Below are 25,331 nucleotides of genomic sequence, written 5' to 3' on the forward strand. Positions count from 1 at the left end.
TCTGATCATTAAATAACCAAATCTCTAGCATCACCCTAGTTCATGCTATAGAGAACTGCCCAGGTGAGGAGCAGTCCAATTGCCAGTCTCACGTTTGTAATTTCAACCATCTGCACCATGACTTTTGATTTGAATTTCACATTTGAAGCTGCTATTTGTTTTCTCTGTTCAAAGCATCCAAACTCATATTGTGTATCTCTCCAAAATTAGTATTCATGTAGGTCTCTTGTTGTACTTCATTTCCAGCTGTTTCAAATTTGGTGAAAATCACCCTGTCATTTTTTCACAATGCAATAACAGACAACAAAAACTAAATGCTTTATTCACAACATTAGGGAGTAAAGATGAGGCTGTTGGATATTGTTGATAAAGACTAGCATGGGGCTCTCTGCTCCTCCAGTTCAACAGACAGCAGTGTTTTCCTGCGCAGTGCCAGCAGCCTCAATCCTGAGACACGATGGTGAAGATCGGAGTGAACAGATTTGGCCATATTAGGCGCCTGGTCACCAGGGCTGCCTTTTACTCTGGCAAAGTGGATGTTGTCACCATCAATGACCCTTTCATTGACCTCAGCTACATGGTCTACATGTTCCAGTATGATTCTACTCATGGCAAGTTCAAAGGCACCATCAAGGCTGAGAACGGGAAGCTTGTCATCAATGGGAAGTCCATCTCCATCTTCCAGGAGCAAGATCCCGCCAACATCAAATGGAGTGATGCTGGTGCTGAATATGTCACGGAGTCCACTGGTGTCTTCACCACCATGGAGAAGGCTGGGGATCACTTGAAGGGTGGAGCCAAGAGGTTCATCATCTCTGCCCCTTCTGTGGATGCCCCATGTTTGTGATGGGTGTGAACCATGACAAGTATGACAACTCCATGAAGATTGTCAGCAATGCCTCCTGCACCATCAACTGCTTGGCCCCCCTGGCCAAGGTCATTCATGACAACTTTGGCATCGTGGAGGGACTCATGACCACAGTCCATGCCATCATTGCCACCCAGAAGACCCTGGATGGGCCCTCTGGCAAGCTGTGGCGTGATGGCCGAGGGGCTGCCCAGAACATCATCCCTGCTTCCACTGGTGCTGCCAAGGATGTGGACAAGGTCATCCCTGAGCTGAATGGGAAGCTCACTAGCATGGCCTTCCATGTCTCCACCCCCAACGTGTCAGTTGTGGATCTGACCTGCCACCTGGAGAAAGCTACCAAATACGATGGCATCAAGAAGGTAGTGAAGCAGGCATCAGAGGGCCCCCTCAAGGGTATCCTGGGCTATACTGAGGACCAGGTTGTCTCCTGCGACTTTAACAGTGACACCCACTCCTCCACCTTTGATGCTGGAGCTGGCATTGCCCTCAATGACCACTTTGTCAAGCTCATTTCCTGGTATGACAATGAATTTCGCTACAGCAACAGGGTGGTGGACCTTGTGGTCCACATGGCCTCCAAGGAGTAAGAGCCCCATGGACCACCAGCCCCAGTGACAGGAAGAGAGACCCTCAGCTGCTAGGGAGTCCTTACTCCAAACCAATCCCCCAACACTGAGAATCTCCTAACCTCCAGTTTCCATCCTAGACCCCCTGAAGAGGGGAGGGGCTTAGGGAGCCCTGCCTTGTCATGCACCATCAATAAAGTTCACCGCACCAAGCCAAAAACAAAAAACAAAAAAACACTACCATGGGGAAGAAGTACCAACTTTGTTTCTGTTATTGAAAGACTTTGGAAATATGATTTTTGCAAACTTAAATCAGATTTGTCAAGTCAAAAAAAAAAAGAATTTATACCACTTACTTTTTTTCATACCTTAGAGCAATTGGTAAGGATTATGATAATATTTAAGTGCTAAATGTCTACAAATTAATAGAATTGGCAGCCACCTTTAGATGTATATAAGGAATGAAAGGCCAGTAGAGGTAATATCTTTTGCTGACTGATAGCCTTAGACCCATTTTTCAAAGTAATCACTGATGGAGAGAAATCCTGTACTTAGAGATGGTAGAAATTCACTAAAACCTCTAAATTAGAAGACTAAATATTAAATATATGATCAAATTTTAATTAATAGGAACCAATTGAATATTGTAATAGTCCTCCTTGAAGAATACAAGCAAATAAGAAATTAATTTTGCTTTGAGAGTTAATAAAATATTGATGATGCTAACATCATTCAGTGGTTGGACCATGACTGGTATTTATCCCATTTTCTATGGCAGCGACGTTCACTGGAACTTTCTGCAATGATGGAAGATGGGTGTGTCTGCAGTTACCTCCAGTAGGCACTAGTAGATATCAAGCAGCTGAAATGAGGCTATTCACCTAAGAAGCTGAATTTTTCCCAGCTTTATGGAGGTATACTTGACAAATAAACTTGTAATATATTTACAGTATATAATGTTATGATTTGTGACCAAAAAAACGTGGGGATAAAGGGAAAGAACAATACAGAGATATTACATGTCCTGATGAAATAGAAACACCTCCATTCAAATAAGATGGGAGAGAAAAAATCAGTGAGTTAGAATGAACTCTCTGTTGCTTCAAAGTTTCCTTTGCAGGCTTGTTTTTGGTAGCAGCGTGGGTGAGATAATTCTAAAACTCTAGTGTGTTTATTGTAGAAAAAGATAAATGAGAGAATTATTTTTGAAATCACTGGAAATCAGAATACTCATTGTGAGAAAGAAATATAAATGAGACGTAAAGGTGAGAAAAACCTCGTGGGTGAATTTGAATCGGGGGCATCAGTATGATTTCATAATTAGAAGAAAAATCCCAGAAGTGTGTGTGTGTGTGTCCATTCTTTTCTAGCCATCAAAAGAGTCTAAAAGTAATGACTGTCCAACAGCAATTATCATACCTACTGTGCAGATTTTGGCTTCTAAAAAGAATGAGTACTCTGGAGAAATGCTGATTTCAGGCCTGGGGATTAAAAGTACAAGCTAAAAATGAGATATGTTTTGGGACAGAAAAATCAAATCAGTATAATCAGTGTTGTGGATATGTCAGGAAATCAAAGGAGCTAGCTTGTTCAACTGAGCAAATTTGGGTCAATATGTTTTTAAATTTTTTGATGTATAATATACAATCAAATATTAATAAGAGCATTGCTTGGGAAATTTTCACTATCAGAACAGATGCCTTTACCTAGACCTGAATCAAGAAATAGAACATTGTAAGAACACTAGGAGCCACAGGCCTATACCGTCAAGAGTAACCACTCTCCTGACTTCTGACAGCATAGATAATTTTGTCTGTTTTGTAACATCATGAAATGTAACCACACAGAATATATTCTTTTGTGTCCATCTCATTTTAATTGATATTATTTTTGTGAGCTTCATCCATATGTTGGGTGTTGGAGATCATTCCATCTAATTGCTGTACAATTTTCTATTCTAGGCACCTATCACAGTTTAAATTTGGGATGACTTAAGTATACAAATACAACAAGACATTGAATATTTTAAATCTTAAGTCCATGGTGACATAGGTGCAGATGGGAGGAAGAACTCTTGTTTACATAACTATGCACACACATAAGTCTAAGAAGAATGGGATGTAAGCATACTGTAATCACCATTGTAATTATTTACTTAAACAAGGATCTTCAGTGAATCAGCTGGGGAACAGGTCATTTACATAGTTTCAGAGTGTTCGTCCACATATCACTGAGTAATTAGAGAAAAATAGCAACATTATAATGGGGAAATCTTGCAAACATCAATCTCAAAATTATCAATATTATGTCTCAAGTTGAACACAATATCATATGTAAAGTATTCTAGCCAAAAAAATATTTAACCTGAATCTAAATATGATGAAGCAATAAGAATTACCCAAATGGGGGCCATTACGTAAGACAACTGGCATAGAAACTTAGAAATTATCAATGCCATAAAAAGTATCTGTAAGTATGTTTGTGGCAGTTATTCTAGATATATTTTTATTTTTGTTACATTTATTGAGGTGACATCGGTTAACAAAATGACATAGGTGTCAAGTGTACAGTTCTGTAATACAGCATCTGAATATTGCATTGTGTGTTTATCAGCCAAAGTCAAACCTTCTTTTGTCACCATGTACTTGACCCTTTTACCTTTACTGTCTCTTTCCCAGCACTCCTCCACTCTGGTAATGTTGTTTGTGTGACACATAAGTAGCAGCTTCCTGCATTTGTTTTATATATGCATTTGCCATTATGGGAGGGTAACTGAAATGTCTATACCTGAAGACATTACTTCAAAATTCAATTAAAATCATAGTTCTTCATCAAATTCCAGTTCTACCACAGACTTTAGTGTTGAATCAAGCTAAAACTGTTCTTTATCCTCTATAAAGTAATTTTTTTTCTCTTTGAAAAGTTATAAACAGCCATGTTTGGTGTAGCTCAGTGGATAGAGTGCCAACCTACAAACCAAAGGGTCACTGGATTGATTCCCAGTCAGGGCACATGCCTGGGCTGCAGGCCAGGTCCCCATTAGAGGGCTTGAAAGGTAACCAGACGTTGATGTTTCTCTCCCTCTCTTTCTCCCTTCTCCTCTCTCTCTCTCTCTCTCTCTCTCTCAAAAATAAATAAATAAATAATAAAATAAACATTGTAAATTAAAATAAGAGTCAACATATTTTAAAATATCAATGGAAACTTTAAAATAATTTTAAAACTTGTTAGTGTAATCCAGTGTTCACCAGCATTAAAATTTCCTACCAACCTAAGGAATGCTCACAATCTACTATGAAAACAAAGCTGGTTCTATTTTGCTCATTTGTTTGTTTTGTTGATTACATTCCACTTACAGGTGAGATCATCTGGTACTTGTCTTTCACCACCTGGCTTATTTCACATAGCATAATGCTCTCCAGTTCCATCCATGCTGTCACAAAGAGTACGAGCTCCTTCTTTCTTTGTGCTGCATAGTATTCCATTGTGTAAATGTACCATAGTTTTTTTTTTTATCCATTCATTTACTGATGGGCACTTAGGCTGTTTCTAGAGCTTGGCTATTATTTTAAATAATGCTGCTATAAATGTTGGGGTGCATAGGTTCTTTGAATTGGTGATTCAGGCTTCTTAGAATATAGTCCCAGCAGTGGGATCACTGGATTGAAAGGCAGTTCCATCTTTAGTTGTTTGAGGAAATTCCATACTGTTTTCCACAGTGGCTGCACCAGTCTGCATTCCCACCAACAGTGCACTAGGGTTCCCTTTTCTCCACAACCTCGCCAGCACTTGTTTGTTGATTTATTAATGACGGCCATTCTGACTGCTGTGAAGTGGTATCTCATTGTGGTTTTAATTCTTGTGCTGTTAAATATAACAGGCATTTCCTCCATCAATTTTTTCACTGTTTACATACATTATTAGAAAGTGTGCCCATCCTTTTTGGGTTTATAAACTGTAACGGCACTTGGTTGCATTGTAAATTTACCTATCATTAGCTTGAACTAACTCAAGTTTATAAACTTTTCCTTTTAAGAGAAAAATTGTGATCTTGGATTAATTTGTTCCTATTTTGTATCTACAGGCTTGGCACAGTTCCTGGTACATAACGGCTAATCAAGAAATGTTTATTGAATTTATTGAAAGAAACTGAATGGTGTGTGTTTCAACTTAAAATTTTCCTATGATCTTAGTTATAAATAAAATAGAATACATTAAAAATAAAAACATAAAATCTGAGCTGAAAAATTAACACAAAACTTTCTTCAATATGTTATATAGTGTCAAACACTTTAGGAAACATTTTGCAAATTTTAGTGAAAAAGAGAAAAGAAAAGTTTGTTTTCATTCTGGGGCTGCCCAGACAACTGTCCACCAACTGTCTTTGTTCCCATCCATCAGGTAAAATTGTTGCTGGGAAGGGGCGGTCGAGGAAGGGCTTCATGTCCAGGCCATGCCTGTGTCTATGTAGAATCATGTGACTAGTCTTTGCAACAAAGTCATGAGTGAAAGTGATATGTGTTACTCACTTGTAGTTCAAATTCATTGAGAAGATAATATACTTTCTCCATTGTTCTCTCATATTTAGGCTAGCTGCAAGAAGCTTTGAGAGCCCATGGGATTCTGAACTGTAAGAATGAAGTGCATGGCTCACTGAATCACTATGGGGACTATAGTAATCAACTGGCCAGGAAAACCATATTTTACTGTCACAAACATCTAATTTGTGAGTCCCATGAAAATGAGGGTCCTATTTGTTACAATAGTTGATAATATCCAAACCAACACAAATGGTGTTCAGCAGGGTGGAGGGCATGGGGTGTTGAATGGGAAGATTTGGGGGTAGTTGGTGTTCCACAGAAAAGTGCATTTGGAACTTTCCACAATGCCAGATGAGAAAATAGAAATAGAGAAGACACTGTTGACCAGTTAAGTTGATATTTAAAAATAAGCCCAGTCATGTACCTGGGCTTATAAAAAGAATTCACTTAGAGATATTTTTAACTAAGAAAAAAAGAAAGAAGCAGCCTATATTCCTTGGTATAGATCAAATTTTATTTTGTCATTTCCTCATGTTTCCATTCTTAAAAATAAACTTTCCAGCAAACAACTCAGTTTTAGAGCACTGATAAAACAAACAAACAAAAAATAAGGTAAAATAAATTTCCCTTTTAAAGATCTTCTCAAAAAATCAAATAGAGGGAGAAAACTTTCCTTCACCCACTTAAGTGTGCTCCCCTGGGCTAGAGCTGTGGAGCACAGCGCGGCTGCCGGCCAGACTCCTCACCACAGCCAGTGAGCAGGTTGTGAAGACCCCAGAGAGCTGAGATGTACGGGAATTCAAACAACAGGCTATTTCTTGGTAAACATAATGTAAAGGGCTCCTTCGCTCTCAAGCGGTGAGCAGATTCTAAAATATTGACAAAGAAACCTGAGGACTATTAATAAAACCTGTGAAAAAAGGAAAAGTAAATAGGGATAACTTTTCATGAGACCAGAGTAAGATAGGTAGGTAAATATGCTGATGGGGTCAGTAGATAGGGACATAGATGGAGGGAAGGAAGAATGATGGATGGATAAAAATAACAGGAAGAATGGGAGGAATGGGAGAAATGGAAGAACAAAGGAAAGAAAAAAGGCTTTATCTGTTTCACAAATTTCAAAAAAAAGATAGTAATATTCCTGTTTTGAGTTTTTTTTGATAAATCTATAGATTCAGAGGAAATGTATTATTTTTGAGCTTTTTAAACTTTCATAATATCTTCCTCATTAATAAATGATTTAAATAAAAATAGGGCAAATGTATATATGTCCTATATTTTATGCAATGAGCAGTAAAATGACTTTCAAATATATGAATATGACTCTGTCTTAAAATAGTTCTGGAACTCATTCATATTTATGGGACAGAACAAGAGCTATCACACTCCTCAAAGGGTTAATTCTCCCTTCTGCTGATCTGTGCCACACCTGGTCATCCTAACTTGTCCCAGGGGACACAGAATAAAATGTAACCCTCCAAGTCCCCCACGAGCAGCAGACCCCTTTTTTAAACCTTCATTTGGAGGGAGAGGCATATTTATATCAATGCTTATGACAAAGACATTTCTTTGTTTCTAAATTACCTCTAAGGTAAACTATAAAAATTCTAAAAATTTTAGCTCTTTCACTATTATTATAATGTACCAAAGACTGATATTTATTTATTTACATGTGCAATGTAAGAATATTTATTTTTAGCAAGAAATATCATTAATATGTAAACATTATCACATTAATTTACAAAGACCTGGATATACTATTACAAAAAAGGTTTTAATTAAACATTGATAGTTTCAAAGCTTTGTCCCTAACAAGTATGTAACTGTGATATCTGAAAATCTGCATAAGTAAGCAGCCAAGTTCTCCGCTATGTCTATAAAGGATAAACTGGCGCATGAAAAAGGGGAACTTGATGGCACAAATGTATAAAGTGAATGCACTAGCAAAGTGTAAACCGCATGCAGGCAAAAATACATCAAATTTTTATAATGTTAAAAAATTTTACCAAAATCATTTTATAAGTTCAGAATAAAATGCACATCTTTATTTGAAACTTTGAAGAAAGAATTTAAAACTTAAAGTAATTTCTTCCTTCTTGCTAAGGTCTTCTTCATAGAATGTTTCACTAGATGTCATCACTAATTGGGAAGGAAAAGCATTATTGTCTTTAATTCTTACATACAGGAGTTCTATTAGTACCACTCATAGCAATTTAGCCTTTTTTCCAACAGTTTTCAAAAAAAGAATAACCTGGAATAAAACTAAAATCCTTTACCTTCCAATTATCTTGGTGCATAAACCAAGATGTTCATAATTGTAATAACGATTTGTAGAGATAAAAGAATCCACTTAAAATGAGTATTTTTTAAATCACTTTATATATAAGCACTTATCTGATAACTCTAGTACCATAATATAGCTCCAAGTGTCTAAATCAAAATTTAATAAAAGTTATTAAGGTTTATTTTTCTTTTTATTATAAAGGCAACATATGAATACTAGCTAATGTATATTTATATATATATTTACTTTACATATTTTAAGTAAAAATTATAGGTTTAAAAAATGCTAACTACCTTTGTAACTCTCATAAACTTTATTGTACATCCTACTACAGTGCTCTATGATTTAGATAAATATTCTAAATATTCAGTTAATTAACAAGTTAATTCATTGGGAATATTAAAAATCCAAAATACCTAGAAATCAGCCTATTATTAAATTGAAAAGTCAATATTAAACAAGGTTAATTTAATGAATAATATATATGAGGAACTCTAGGAAGAAGCTAGATGGTTATTTTAAATGTTTTTTTTTTAATTGCTCAAATTGCACTATAAAAATCAAACAACATAAGCCCCAGATATTTCTGGCTACATAATTTCCAGGGCCAAGGCAAAATAGATGACGTGGGAACCCGGCATGGGGCAGGGAAGTCTGTTTCCTCTTTACCAGAACTCTACTCCACCCCATGCAGATGAGTGACTCTGAAGGGACTGCGATCGCTATGCGGGGATGCACTTTGTACAGAGGGATGGCAGGTCCTCACTAAGTCACCCACCACCTGTGCCATGTTGCTTCCAGCATGGCATATGGATGTCTGCCACCTTGCCCTGTCCCCAAACTCTGTAGGATGGGTGATCTAATCCCCTCTGTAACCTCACCTGGGATGGAGAGTGATAGCAGAACACAGATCTCTCCACAAACACATCACTGGATAGAGGTGGGGAAGGAAGGGCCAGGCAGGCTGGAGCACCAGGAAGTGGAGAGCAGGCTCCCAGGAGCTCAGTGAAAGTGTTATTATATAAGAACATACTCCATAATCATACTGGGCTTCACTTAAAAGCATACGTTTATAGGCAATATTATTAATTGTGACAAAAGAGAATGAAACCCCATGGAGGGGTTCCATCTGAACACAGGGTTGACCCTTTGTGGCTGCACTGGTCAGAAGCCCATGAAGCCTGCTTTGGTCATGGACTGTTTGCAGGCCCAAGATGTCAACACATGTGCAGAACTATATAGTTTTTCTAGTTTTGGAGGACTAGATTTGCAGAACTAAGATCATATTCATAGGAAGAAACAGTAATCTAAGTTCTGTAATATCAGCACAATTTACAGTTGTCACAAATATATGATAGGCATCTCATCCCTTTGGCTGACAGTGAATGATTGGGCAAAACACTTGTGAGCATAGGCCCTAAATTTGCTCTGAAGTACTTTCAGTTAATAAGTAATATCTCTGATTAGTCTTTGATACTAAAGTATAGAAACTAAAAAAATATATATATTATTTTTTCTTATCATAATATGAGTTAATGAGTCAAGTGAGCTTTAAAAAGTATGAGTAAAAAAGATGGCAAAACCTCACTTTGGCAATTTTGAAGTAGTCTGACCAGAGGCAACACAGCTAAAGTACAAAGGTATGAAAATTCAGCTTGCTTGTGGTTAAATTAGTTCAACAAAAGGTAATATACCTCCAAACTAGGGTAATGGCCTATGTCCCCATTCCTGAGCCAAATTAACAGTGACATGTGAAGAGTTATGATGCTAGCAAAGTATAATAGTGACAGTAAGTATTAAATGACCACCCTAGCCAGTCCCAAACTGAACAGATCAAAAGAGAGAAGTATTTTTTCTAAGGTTTTCAGGAAGATACGTTTGTAGGTCAACAACATGCAATTATTTGTTGCAAAGCTCTTTGTGTTTCCTGCAGCACTGTAAGGAAACAAAGAGCTGAAAGGAAGGATAAGAACCATTTTTCTTGATGTTATTGAAATAAGTGGGGAGAAAATTGAAACCTTTAAACTAAAGGTGCGATTTCACTAGTCTGGTAGAGCCGAAGAAACTATTAAGCAATGATTCAAAATTCTGTCAAGCTTTTTAAAAGGAAGTGTTCAACTCTGACCTCCAGGGACTGTATTTGAGCAATTCTATGGAGTTAAATATTAAAAATTATGGTGATAAAATTGATGAAGAAATTATTTTTAATATAAAAAATTTCTAGCCCTGGGTGGTGTTGCTCAGTGGATTGAGTGCCGGCCTGCAAACCAAATGGTTGCTGGTTCAATTCCCAGTCAGGGCACATTCCTGGGTTGCTGGCCAGGCCCCCATTAAGGGGCACTTGTGAAGCAACCACAAACTGATGTTTCTCTCCCTCTCTTTCTCCCTCCTTTCCCTTCTCTCTAAAAATAAATAAATATTTTTTTAAAAAAAGAACCTCTAGGTTCTTATTGAAAAAAAAAAATTTCTAAGCCTGTAGTTTCTCCCAATTGATTAAAAAGAAAACACACAAAATATAAGCACCTAAAGAAAGTATTTTCTTACTAAATCTAAGTTGATAATATATTCATATATGTGGACATGTAATTCTACATAACAGGAAGAAAAGTGGCCACTTGAAATTTCAAACATAACAATTTGAATATTTAAAAATTGGTTTTTACTTTCAAATTTTAGGTTTAAATGTTTTTACTTATCATTTGCAATAAGAGGATTCCTGCTTAAACCTTAACTTTTTAAAACTCTTTTGCACAGTTTGTGGGAAAGCAGATTGTGCAGCCACTGTGCAAAGCAGTCTGGGGTTACCTTAAAACTCTAACAATAGACCTGCCTCATGACTCAGTAATTCCACCACTGGGAATTTATCCAAAGAAACCTGAAATTCTAGTATGAGAGAATATATGCATCCTATGTTCATTGCACCATGATTTACAATAGTCAAAATTTGGAAGCAGTCCAAATGCCAATCAGTAGATGAGTGGATAAAACAGCTGTGGTATATTTACACAATGGCATATTACTTGGCCATAAAAACAGGTGAAAATGTTACCCTTTGCAACAGCAAGGATGGGCCTGGAGAACATTATGCTACGTGAAATAAGCCAATCAGAGAAATACAATTACTATATAATATCACTCATACGTGGAGTCTAATAAACAAAATGAACTATGAAGCAAAACACAGACTCACAGAGAGCAGGCTGACAGTTTGGGGGGTGGGGTATGCTTGGAAGGGGTGGAGGGGTTAAGCAGAAAAAAGAAAAAGAAACAACTCATGGACACAGACAACAGTGTGGTAATTGTAGGGGGGAGGGGAGGGGTGGTGGTGAAAGAGGGTATGGTGTGATAAGTGGTCATTGAAAAATACAATGAAAATAAAATAAAATAAATTGTACATAAACTCAAAAAACATGTAATGATAAGGTCAAGGGTCCAAGTAATGTTTTTAAAATTTTATAATGTAGGAAATAGATGCAAGAAATGTAAAGTTCTAAAGAATCTATGATTAGACACATTTCGATGCCATAGCCCAAACAAAAATAGGGGTTTTAGTGATATTACATCACCTTGCCACATTGTTTCTTTTTCTTGCTCTCCTTTTTCACCAATCTGGCATACATTATTTTAGGGTTCCCCTGTACTTCATGGACGTGCCATCAGTCAAATATTGTACAACAACCCATGTTAAAATAGGAACAGTTGATAATGTCTGAGAACATTTATCATCTTTTTAGAATGTCATACCTGAAGGCACCATGAATAGAAAAATATGGAATACATTTAATATTCCTCAAATGGCCCTGACTGTACAGAGGAGATCATTGCCCCTAACCCTTCTCCAAGTTCAATACTACATAAACTATTTTAATTTGCAACAGCATAAATCATCTCTGAGGTCACACCAACTTGGTGAATACAAAATCCACTGAAAATTATTTTATCAGAAAACATAATTTACATGAAAAACATATGCATTGATTGATTGGCTCAGAGGAGTCAGCTGATAAATTTTATAAGTTTAATGTGTTATGCAGCAGTAGGAAACTCATTATCAACTCAGGTTAATATAAAGTTTCATATTAAATATTTAGATCATTCTATGCTTATGAGTTGGCATTAAGGTTTTATATTAAATATTAATATTTAAATTGTTATGTGCTTATGAATTATTATTTTATGAAGTAATCAGAATGTTGTTTTTAAATTGACAATAATAGCAGTCTGGCTCATTTTGTTATTAGTGAATTTTCTTATACAGTGTAAATAGAGAAGAGAGAATTAAAAATTACAAAGCAGAATCCAAAGTGTAATGATAGGCTTTTTCTCTTATAAGAGACAGGATACCATGTTGGAATTGCTATTGGCATTGGAACATGACTAAGAGAATGTGAAGCTGAAATTGAGAATATTTTAGATGGGGAGAGGAATATGTACTTGACAGAGAGATTGTAAAGACAGAAATAAATTACCTAAGTTCCTTGCTTTCACTCTGTAAGCTATGGATGGTAGCTTCTTTTAAAGAAAATACTGCAATTGAATAACAATAAAAAATTTTAAAAAATAAATTAAATAAATTAAATTTCTAAAAAAAAAAGAAAAAGAAAACACTGTAAATAGACCAAAGTTAGGGATATTTTACTGTCTCCACCCTTTACTGCACTCATGAAATTATTTTTAAATTTATTATTTTTTAAAAATGGGCCTTGAAGTTCCCAAAGATACACATGTATGAAGCAATTAAATCGAAGGCAGGACTCTGGTTAAAGGAAAGGTCCGGAAGCACTAGAAGGCATACTGGCATTTGGATGTGAAACCACTCTGGGGTTCTGAATGGCATGCTCTTGCACAAAGAAAAGCTAAATTGTAGTTGAACGCTTTCACTGAAAAGTATTATCCAATAATATGCATCATCACCTATTATCACAAAGGCATATTTATAACTATTTATACTTGCCCTAGAAACCAGTTGAAGCTACCAAAAGCCTGAATTGTGTCTTTATCATTCTTTTATGTGAACATTGCCTTCTCAAGTCAAACAAACACACTATGAAAGAATTTTGGTTTGATTTTCAGCCACAGTAAGGAACTCTGGTATAATACCTATTAAAAACTGAAAATATTTTCCTTCTCAATCTCCTTTGTCTATATAATTTAATTTTTAAGGTGTTGGTAATATTAAAATTTGAAATTTAATTTACTCTGAAATGTATTTATTTTAACCCAAAATATTTCCTTCTCTTGAGGGTTGGGTAACCAATGCTTACCAGAAAATATATGTGCTGTAGATTTTACCTGATTTACTCTCCTGAGATCCACAGGTACAGAGCTTTTTCAGGAAGAAAAGTGTGGTTTAGATTATGTTTAAAAGAGAGCAATACTGTTATTTCCAAATTACACACCAAACATTTCTCTATATATCCACTCCAAACTTTATCCCAGCTTTTGATTCAATGTGGTGACCTGAGAAACCAAAATCTCTTACTTTATTCCTGAACAAAAGTTCAAGAGGTGGGCAAAAATTGGTAGAAAATATTAAGGTCCTGCAGTCCAGAGAAGCCTGGCCCAACTAAGCAGTGTATCAGAACAGAGGGTTTAGTGATTTTTAGTCCATCTGCCTTGCTGGGGTAGAATGAATCAATGTGTTTTTTTTTTGTGTTTTTTTTTTTTTTTGTACCAGTGCTAAATCCGCTCTCTGTTTCTGAGATTATCTGATTTTTAAATGAGAACTGAAAAATATATATACACATAGGCTTCTGAGAGGGAGGAATGCGGGTGAAAGACCATCAGCAGACAGGAAAACTTTGCAAAATCCTGGAATCTATAAAGATAACTGAAGAACGTGGAGAGATGAAGCCAAGTGGAGAGCTGAGATCCAAGTCTATGGTAGAGGACATGAGAGCAGAGGGGAGAGCTTGCCAATCCCCTCCCCCTAAAAGACAGAAATTTTTAATTAAGAAACAAGAAGTATGATGAAAAACAGGAGTGAAATTGAGGTTAAAGGTAGTGTAACAAATGTTGAATTTTTCATCCCCAACTCCATCCCATATATAAAAATATATCTTATACACACACACACACACACACACACAAAGCTATTGACTGCCAGAGAACTAGAAATATTTTCAAGATGAAAAAAAAAAAAAACCACAACCAGCCAACCAAAAAATCTTAAATATTTAACTTCAAAAATTAAGAGAATTGTAGTAATTGAATAAGCTGAAAAGAACTAGAAATGCCAGTGGGTTGTGAGTACTACTGATGGGAGCCTCCATCAGTGTGGCACGTCCAGAATGCTACGTCATGCTCAACGGACTGTCAAAGTTTTCCAACCTATACACTGTGCTCATAAGCATCATAACTCCCATGCAATTTGCTTCCCACTATTCGTAAAATTGCCTAAGCAAGAATGGCATAGCACTTGCAGAAAGCCTATAGAATAAAAGAGAAAGAACAAGATCAATAATAAAACTTACATCAGAATTAATAAATGTTATTCCCAGAAACATGTAATAAAATACTGTATTAATCTCTGTATTAATAAGAATATTATCTTTAAATTCAGTCTTGAAATTATAGAAATGGATATAAAGTTATTTGACAGTTGCTCATGTTTCCCATTTTGACTGTGTGTTTTTCTAAAGAACAATCATCAAAAATGGCGAGGTTTGAAGAAGTAAATATGAGACTCAGGAGTCAGAACTGGGACATAGCTCTTCTAATTAGGTATTCTTACAATAGCATGTTTGGGAATGTTTGTGAGTAGTAAAGAATAGGGCTATTTAGACCTCTGCGTGTTATGTGAATAACAAGTTACTGTAGACCATAGACCTGCCTAATATATTTTTATCTCCAAGGTCTAGCACAGTGACTATCATACTCCATATGGTCACTATTATTCCCATAAACAGTATTTGCCATTGTGGTATAAAGAAGAAAAGACAGATTTAATACATACTAGCCTAATAATCAAAATATAAACAATTCCTACATAATAATACATTGAAGCAGAAACTATATTTTCTCCTGTGAAAGTATGTATATTAGAACTCAAAACTGATCTGTTAGTAAGAAATTTGCTCATTTCTACAGCAGACTTTGATTCATCTCATTAAGATGAGATGCAGTCTTCAGTTAGTGACACATCTCTGTCACCAAATAAGACAGCATATGCCACTTCAATGCAATGTAAAATGCCATTATCTCTTCTTCCTACTGATATTTGCACAAGCTGCTTCTGTTGGACACATTACCCTTTTCAGTCCTTCATTCTTCATCCATCTGTTCGCAGACATTCTCTATCCCTGTAGCCTGGCTAACTACCAGTCATCATTTATATTCAATCTTAGACGTGAACTTCCTTAGAAAACTTTCTATGGTCTGGGTGACCATACAGAACTCATAGCACTTACAACACTATTTCAGTAGCTTTATTTCTGATAAAATTACTCCACGACTCTAAAAGCTCCCGGAGGTCAGTGGCATGACCATATCGCTGATGATGCACTTTGATTATTTAGCACAGTTGTTGTCATAAAGTAGGAGCTTAATAAATATATGCTCAGTTGAAATGGATGTTCTCATTAGATCTTACATACTAACACAAAAATTCCTACCAATCAACTGCGTGTTAGCAAGTGAATATTATTGTCAATAGGAGTTGGAAAGTGAACAGATGAGTGTTTCGTACTGAGCAGTGTTTTGCATGGGCATAGAGTTGGCAACTCAAACGTGACTCCTCCTCATGAACACACACTAAGTAATGCCAAAGCACAGACGATCAATCATTTCTGTGGTTCTGACTATCAGTGCAGATTGCTGATGCTACACCCGCAAAGTAATATAATGTACTCATAAATAAGACAAACATTCTATTGACCACACTAGTATCTAATTCTACCACACTTTAACATGTCCCCTGCATTGACAGGATACTTATTAAACTTTTGAGAATCTGTTTATGAAATACTGCTGTAAGTTTTCCATAAACCCTCCCCTTTTAATTCATTAAGCAATGAAAATCAGTGTTCCCACAAATGTACAGAATGGTGGCTATGAGATTTCCACTGCGTGCAGCCATACAAACTTGTACCTGTTCTTTGAATCACCTACCTTATATCAGACTACAAAGCCAGAGTCTGGGCAGCTACTTTAAGGGATTAATGACCCACTTTTTATTTGGAGATCTCAAGACAAAGATTACTTTATCTTGAGATTTAACTTCCTGCACTAATGCCACTGCATGAAATATTCACAGTAACTCTTTTTCTTCCTTCTTTTCTAAACAGGTAGAAAAAAAAAAAGAAAATATAATCTCACCCAAGGAGTTTTGGGTGGAACTAAATTGGAAAAAGCAGAGAGAGCACAGAAAATAATTCAATGATAAATTAACTCCCCAAGGTCAACTGTTCCATTGTAAACACCTTAGGCAGTTGGTTGTGTAAGAAAAATGAGCTTAAGTCCATGTGAGGAAAAGACGGTTTTATCTAACAATTTACAGATGCAGAGGTCAATAGCACTGACTATAAACCAAATTATAATTCACTGCTCAAGTGTTATTTTCTTTTCCCATACATAGTTACATCTTCACCTGTGTCCTCGAGCAAAGGTAACATGCAGATCCCCCAAAAGCCAATAAAAGTCACAAAACCAGCTAAGATTTTGTTTAATTCTCCTAGAAACTAAGACAATTGAAAATAATATAAAATATTTTATCTATACTCATCCAATAACTCTACCTAGGTTATTAACTTCAGAATCTTCTATTATAAAGTGTGGTAGATAGATAAAGTGATGTAAATGTTAACGTTACTTAGTGGAAAACCTAAATCTTTCTATGATTCTAAAACATTTTTTCCCAAAAGATTTCTTCCTGAGTTTGCAGTTACAGAAATGTATGTTTGATTCCCTTCTGTATATCCATAAACATTAATTTAAAAGCCTTGGATAAGTCCAACAGATATTTTCAGTTTCTTACTACTTTTTACCTCATAACGCTTTCTTGATATTTTGCCTATGATATTCCACAGACACATCATGTGCTGATCAGCACGTTCAGCATTTCCTATTTCTCGGTAGTTAGAAAGCTTAATGACACTGAGCATTTCATAGTTATGTGAAAGTTTTGAAAAATTATATACGTGGAAATTTACATTTAAATGAAAAATTTACCATTTGCTTTGACATGCCAATCTGATCCTCCTCATCATCTGATCAACTGTCGGTTCATAAGCTATAATAACTGAAAGAGAAGTTGTAATCCTAATCCATACTGTTATCACACTCATTGCCAGTAATTCCTATATAAGAAAATTTGAAAATACTTTAAAAAATTTAAGTCAAAACACTTTTGTCTTCTGGACTTCCACATAAGAGGATGTCAATTTGGACAGGTAATTTTGAAATGTTCGCATACAGTTTTCTAATTTGTAAACAAAATTTTTATAAACATTTTATACTTCTGAGAAATTTTAAAAATCCTATGTTTTAAAACAACATTTAACATTGTTTTCCTGCAGAAATAGAGTTCCCAGTGGTAGTTAGAGCACCAGCGTAGCCTGCAAATGCCTATTTATCCCGGCATATTTAACGTATGTTACTCTATGAATATCACCTAGAATAGTCTTCTCAGACTTGAGTAATATATAAAAAGTTTTGAGGAAAACTCCTTCACACTCTCAGGAATGCTCTAAAATATGTTTTATTTTTAAAGATTTTATTTACTTATTTTTCGGGAGAGGGGAAGGGAGGGAAACACAAAAGGAGAGAAACATCTATCAGTGTCTCTCGCACACCCCCAGCTGGGGATATTGTCTGCAGGGAGGCATGTGCCCTGACTGGGAATCGAACCAGCAATCTTTCTGTTCTCAGGCCAGCACTCAATCCACTGAGCCACACCAGTCAGGGCTAAAATCATTATTGAATAAGAGCAAAAAAATGTATTTAAGTCAATTATAGAACTCCTAATTTCTGGACCAGTTTTTAAAACCTTGTGCTAAAACATTGTTTATGTGGGAAAATGCATTCTAAATCTAAAACCAAATTATTGGAATTGATTTTTCCTACATCGATGACTCTGGGTCGACCTGGGCAGAGTCACAGCGCTGGACTTTGTCCCTCAGTGAATTGCAGTATCTGCAGAAGCCAGGAGTTCTCTTAACCGACTTTTCCTAGTCAATGCCACTGCAAGTTAGGGAACAGGCCCCAGACATAAGGTACTTCGATGCCAGATTTCCTATGGAATAGGACCATAAATCGTACATTTGTAGGTTATATACTTCCTATTCTGGAATCAAATAATCATGAAGGTTTAGAGAGAGGATGGGTCTTAAATTATAATCTTAGTCTCTGATTTTAGGTCAGTAAAAGTCCAAACCATTCAGTATAAGTAGCTGTTTATTCTCATCAAACAAACATAAGCTCAAAATGTTATTAAGAAACACAAGATAAAGCAAAGGAACTATTTTTTAAAGTTTTAAGGGGGGATGAGACAAAATAAAATAAAAGGAACAGGTAACTAATTCTAGCACTCAATTGTTCTGACTCTTGTAAAAACCAGCATGCGGGCTACTTGGGGCTGATATTGTCTCATCAAGTCGGACAGAGTCAGCAACATCTAATTTTTGCACCAAATGAGACAGTCAGAATAATGTGTGAGCTGAATATTTCTTAGGATCTGAAAATGAGTCTAAACAGATATGTATAACGAGTTCAACTCAATCTTCTACTTCCAGCCCTATATTAACACACAAAGAATTATCTCTCTGCCTTTCTCCTTCTTTATGTCTATCATTCTACCTCTCTCCCTCCATCCCTCCATCCCCCCATCCCTCTATTTCTTAATGGCATGTTTGCTCTCTCTCTCTCTCTGTATATATATATATATATATATATATATATATATATATATATACACATATATATATATATATATATATGTGTGTGTGTATACATACATATATATATACACACGCACACACATATTTAAATTGTGTATATACACAATTTAATTTATTCTCTGCCACATCAGAAATAATGTACATACATCTTAAAGTACCATTAGTGAGTCTGATTGGTGCTTTTTGAGGTAGAAAACTGTACATTATAAAGAAAGAAACCATTTGTTAAAAATAGCCAGACTTCTTCCGTAAATATTATAATTTAGCTTAGTTTGTCCAACATTCACCTAGATCCAAAACAAACCTGCACACATTTCAAAAACTCTCCCAAAATGAGGCTTTTATTTATTAGCTGTACATGCAAAAAGGATCGTACACACACACAAGCACATTCATGTACACAAAATGACAGTCTGATAACAACCACACTAAAATGTTGGGATATCTGAGATGACATCTGATTCAAATGATCATCTCATCAGGCCCAAATATCCCATGTTCTATACAATTTCAAATACACTCAGTAAAAACACAGTCAATACAGGCATTTAGGGTTAAACCATTAGCTTGATTTGTTTGATTTTTCCCTTTTGTTTCCATATGACACCAGTCAGATTCCTTCCCTTTTGAGATTTTCTGCTCAAACTCTGGCTTTTGTCTGGTTCTAACAAAACCTCAGTATGCTGTCTAGCACTCCATTGTCTCTGGAATTTCTCTGTGCCTCCCTCAATGGTTGCTGGGAAGTAATGGAGCTGGTTTTAGGCATGGACTCTTCCTTTGGAAGGATGCCAAGAGCTACAAGGGGCTCCAAACAGGTGGTAAAACAGAGCGCAGTGTCACCTTAATACCATATAAGTACATCTGCAGTCTCTGAGAATGGCTGAAGCTCATCTCAGTCATGCCGTTGACTCATGGGCTAGAACATCAGATTTAATGTTGTTTTAAGGTGGTAAATTCTCCTGATTAAAAGTCAAAGATTGATCTGACACATGGTTAATTGCAGAAGATTAATTATACCAGGAATAAGAAAATGAGAATGAAACCAATCCAAGTTCACACAGGACAGATGATGTATGTATTCCTCACATTAAAAGTGCTTCTCGGGCTGTGTTATTTCTGTCCACCTGTCAGACCATATACAAAAGCCTCTTGCATCTAAGGGCAATGAGCAAAGCAGCAGGCGACAACACATAAAAAGCACCAGCAGGAAGTGCATTTGTTGTGGCAGAAAGTGTAACGTCCATATTATCAGTAGATATTACCTGAATGTCATCACTAAAAAGCCCTTTCCATTTGACATGATTTGTTACAAAATTAATGGGATTGTGATAACAATAACCAGGTGAGGCACAGTGTGGAAGATGTGCAACCCTGTCATTCCAAATTGAAAATAATTTATTGCCTTAGTGCAGGCTGTTCAAATAATGGTTGAAGTCCACTGTGTGACTGCATTATTATCAGGCACAGCCGTCCACACAGAAATGCATTAGCCAAATTGTTCTCCATCAATACAATGTGTGTCCATGATTTATGAGAGCTGAATAAATTACTCAGAAAGAATCAACTTCTCAAAAATGTTTAATGTTTATATATGTGGGGGTGGTGGTAGAGAGATACTATTTCTTTGAAATCTAAAGAGACAAGCTAATAAAAAGCTTTCATCTGGCTTTGAGACTGTTTGTACATTGATGAAAATGGTTAGTTAAATCACAGTTTTAATGAAGATTTAGTTCTCAAAGTCTGTCTTCTCCCAAAACATAACAATTTCTAAGACATCAAAAGTGCCTTGTCATATGACATATGCTGTTTGAAATACTTTTTTTATTACACTCAGCAGAAAAGTAAATAGACTAGTTAAATAAATGTCATGCAATTGGAATCATACACCTGCCTCTTTGCTTACTTTTCTGTTAGGAGAAATTGCCAAATTTATAAATGAGAGCTGAGCATCCAGCACTCTATAAACACTATGTGCCTCTGGGAGTCAGGGGAGAGCCGGCTTTTGAAACATTTTCCATTACAGCACTCCTTTACTGGTATAAATTGGACTTGTTTTCCTACTTCTGGAAAATAACAGGCAAATAATCTACTTTGTAGAACCAGGCTTCCTTAAGTTTACTTTCTTTTCCCTTTCTTGTTTGTATGTTCTTTTGTTTTTGTTTTTGGAAAATCACAAGTAAACATAGCAGAAGAGAAAAGCTCTTTCTTTATAACAAAAATAGAGAATAATATTAAAATATGACACTGCACTTTAGAAATGGATTTTATTTCTAAGAATATCTCAGCTTTGCCCTGATACACTGTCAGTATCTGGCCACCCCCTGAGTTTTCATTGACAACTCCCTGCGTTTTAAGAGAAATCTCTACCCACTGACTGTGCAGTCCAATGTCTCACTGGGCTGAGAGGTATAAAGTACAACCCGAGATGCCTCCATGATAATACTTGAGCAGATGAACATGCTCCCTGGAATTACAGGGGGTGATTCTTTTTTTTAATTTTTTTTGATTCTTGTGACATACAGTTTGCAGTCTCAAGTTTCATAATACTGGTGATTAATGATTTAGAAAAACTCCCATTAACTTGGAAATTATATGCAATAAAAAATTGGTCCTTCAAATGCATCAAAAAAAAGTAGCCTGTATGCTGCATGGACCATCCGCAAATGAAATAAGTAGAATTAATTTGGAAGAAAGGCTATAATTATTGAGACAAAAACATGAAAATGAACATTGAAAGAATGCTATATAGTCAAACATAATCTAATTTCTAAACATGTTTGTAACTCATTTTAGATGAAAATTAGCAATCTTGTTATCCTCCTAGTTATTAAATGTGCGTTTCTCAAAAGTTGGGTGTGAACCATCATTTTTCTAAATAAACCCTATCTTTAAAATAACAGAAATAATATACCAAGTTATTATTTCCTCTTGCATAAAATAATTGTAGTCCAAAGCAATTTTATTCACAGATTATCTCAATTACTCATCATGCCAAACCTGTAACCTTCAGAAATGATCATTTCTATTTCTTTAGCAATAGGACTATTTCTATTTCACTAAACCATTTGCTGAAATAAAATTCATTTTGTAAATTAGTCTTGATTTTATATATTCTATATATGTAAATATTAAAAACAAATTGGAATTATTGTAATATATCTAGTTCAAACCTAACCAAAGTCCATTTGAATTATTACATTAAACTTTTACATTTTTTAAATAACATTTGTCAATAATCCCTTCCTTAATAATCTTTTCACACTGAGTGAATCTGAGTGCTCCCTCTGTTCCTTGCTGGGAATCACCCAGGTCCAAAACAAAAAAGCTAGGGCAATTCAAACTTACTTTAAAAATAGAAAGGTTTAGCTGTGTCTTACTGCATAACTGGGAGTTCTCCACACTAAAGTTTATATAGATTACCATATTTAGTAAAGTATAAGGTGTAAAATGTGCTATTTTGAAACTGAAATTTATATTGTTAAAACTTTATAGTAACTGCAGCAATAATTTAGAACATAGATCAAAACAAATTTTTTCATGGAATAATATTCTATCATGGACATGATTTAGAATTGCTAGCACAAATTGACAACAAAAAATACTTTTATCTAGTTATATTGTTTTTAAAGTTCCCTATAGATTACGCCTTTCTTTGTTGCATGCCATGGGGCTGACTGCTCCCGCCACCCATCCTTGTAAGCCAATAGCGTTTTTATTCTTTAATAGTGACAGTATAAATAAAAACAAAAGTTCCTAATTAGAGTAATGTATAAATCATTTTCCTTACTTTAATGACCATTTAAAGTAAAATCAGAGAATCTTATAGACACTCTTTAATTAATCCTCAAATGACCCTTTTGAATTTTAGAAAGATCTGTGGTAGCAGTATGAACCATGTATTGTAGGGAGTCAAGAGAAAATCTAGGGAGACCAGCTAGGAGGTTATTTATGTAGTCCAGACAATGCACAATGGTTTGGTCTATAATTGTAGAAGTGGAAATGTTGAAAAGTGGTCAGATCAGAAATGTATTGCAGAGATACAACCAGCAGTCCCTTCTGATAGCAAGAATGTGGGGAAGGAGAGAAAGGAAGAATCAGGAATGTACGTCGGGCCTCATCCTGCAGAGCTGGACAAGGGGTGCTCTAATTTCTGTAATGAGAAGGACTTGTGGGAAAAATAATATTTGGGGCTTGTGTATCTAAATTTTGGGTGGATGTTTTAGTTTTGGAAGTCTGTTCCTTATAGAAGTAGAGACCTCACTAGGACAGAGGGTATTGAGTCTGACTCTAAGAAATGAGGTCCAGGCTCTGTATACAAATCTGAGAATCATCAATGTCTGAGATATAGAAGTGTACACTAAAGTTATTACAATGGAAAGAATAAAACAAAAGAGAAAATGATTGAAGTTTGGAGATGCCCAGTTACTTGAAGATACAGAAATCTTGTATGTCAAAGCAATCTAGATAAGATTAGAGGACTAAAATCAGAACTTCCAATTAGGTAGATGATATAGGATGGATACATAGATGCTAGATGATGATAGACAGACACATAGATACATAGATAAATAGATGATAGATGGTAGAAAAGCAGGTCAATTTTATGCCATGCAAGTTTAGAAAACAAAAAGTTTCAAGAAAGAGGGAAATGTCATCAACTTGAATTGCTGCCAATAAGATATCCGAGATGCGCCCTGGCTGCATAGCTCAGTTGGTTAGAGAATCATCCTGACACACCAAGGCTGCAGGTTTGATCCCAGTCAGGGCACATGTAAGAAGCAACCAATGAATGTAGTAATAAGTGGAACAACAAATTGATCTCTCTCTTTCTCAAAAAAAAAAAAATGTATCCAAGAAGACAAGGATAGAGACCTGACCACCAACTTGGAAAAACTGGGTTATTTTCTATGAGACTTTTTAGTGAATTTGTGATATAGCGCCCAATTACAGTAAGTTAAGGAGGTAGTGGGAACTGAGAATAAAATCCATAGAGGATAGACCATGTGTGTTTGTGTGTGTGTGTGTGTAAGTAGAAGAGCAGAAAAATGGGAGTCATAAAGAAAAGAATAAATTATTTTTCTTTAAGATGGATGACATTATGGTTGGTTTGCCAAAATAAAAAATGTCACAGTGAGTTAAGTATTGAAGAATTGATGCTCATAACACAAAGACAATAATTGCCTGAGTGAAAACCTTTAGAGTGGGGAGAATATAAGATCCAGGATATCAGGGCTGCCCACAAGGGCAACTTCTTTAACTGTAATGGTTGAGAAGGCTGAGCAGATGAGTGTAAAAGTTGCAGGAAGGTAGGAAGATATGAGAGAGTTAACTTAAAAAATGCAAAGGTGATTTTATTGAAACAATATGGTGGGAGTACCTGGCACATTGATGGCTCCTTTGGGATCTGTCACCATAAATATGTAGTGAGCCCAGTCAGCAAGCTTATACACGTTTTTTTTTAAATAGCTGTCAGAGGCTGGGTATAGGCAAAATATAAGACAATTGTCAAGTGAAGTTTCTAACAGATGGGGAGATAGGAGAGAAAATTAAAGGTATTTGGAAGCAAATGTGGATAGTGGTCAACAAAGGAATCTAACACTGGATAAATAGGAAAGTTTGATATGAGGGGGAAACAAGCTAGCATGAGAGTATATAGGATGCTTTCATGTATAATTCCTATAACCACCTTAAAGGTGGAAAAATTAAATATTTGGGTGTAATGTGAGTATATGAATCTGTGTATGGATACATCATTAGGAGGACCAGACAGGAAGGGGAGGGAAGAAAGTGAGGGAAGCCAGGAAAGAAGTTAAAAGAGAAATGCATTTATTTGAAGGACACATCTCACCAATAACCAAAAAAAGAGAGCGATAATTAAACATGCCAAGCTTCTTACTCAACTACTAGTTAATGCAAATTCTGAGGTAAAAGATAAACAGCACAAAATTACATTTCTATATGGAAAAATCAATTCATTGAATAAAATCTAGTAGTAAATAGCAGATAATCAAATGAGTTCTATTTAGATAATAAAATTATATTCAATTTTCTAATCTATCATAAAATATTTCCAAATATTATTTTTCTAATGAAAAATTAAGATATGTTAGAGGTGCTAATAAATTTTGCAGTTATATAAACATTGAAGAGTATAGTTATTATATTATAATTCAT

General features: G+C 35.6%; 2 protein-coding genes across 2 annotated transcripts in view; one reads left to right on the forward strand and one right to left on the reverse strand.

Moving 5' to 3' along the window:
- The window catches only part of LRP1B (LDL receptor related protein 1B), a 1,720,016-nt gene that overhangs the window by 1,458,340 nt on the left and 236,345 nt on the right, over window positions 1-25,331 (reverse strand). The gene's annotated exons all lie outside the window — the stretch shown is intronic.
- LOC112313136 (glyceraldehyde-3-phosphate dehydrogenase-like) lies at window positions 421-1,635 on the forward strand. The gene is given in 2 exon segments (XM_024569720.4): window positions 421-830; window positions 833-1,635. Coding segments are annotated over 2 exon segments (999 nt in total). The 5' UTR covers window positions 421-457; the 3' UTR covers window positions 1,459-1,635.

The sequence above is a fragment of the Desmodus rotundus genome, chromosome 2, assembly GCF_022682495.2.
Source record: "Desmodus rotundus isolate HL8 chromosome 2, HLdesRot8A.1, whole genome shotgun sequence".
Taxonomy (NCBI): domain Eukaryota; kingdom Metazoa; phylum Chordata; class Mammalia; order Chiroptera; family Phyllostomidae; genus Desmodus; species Desmodus rotundus.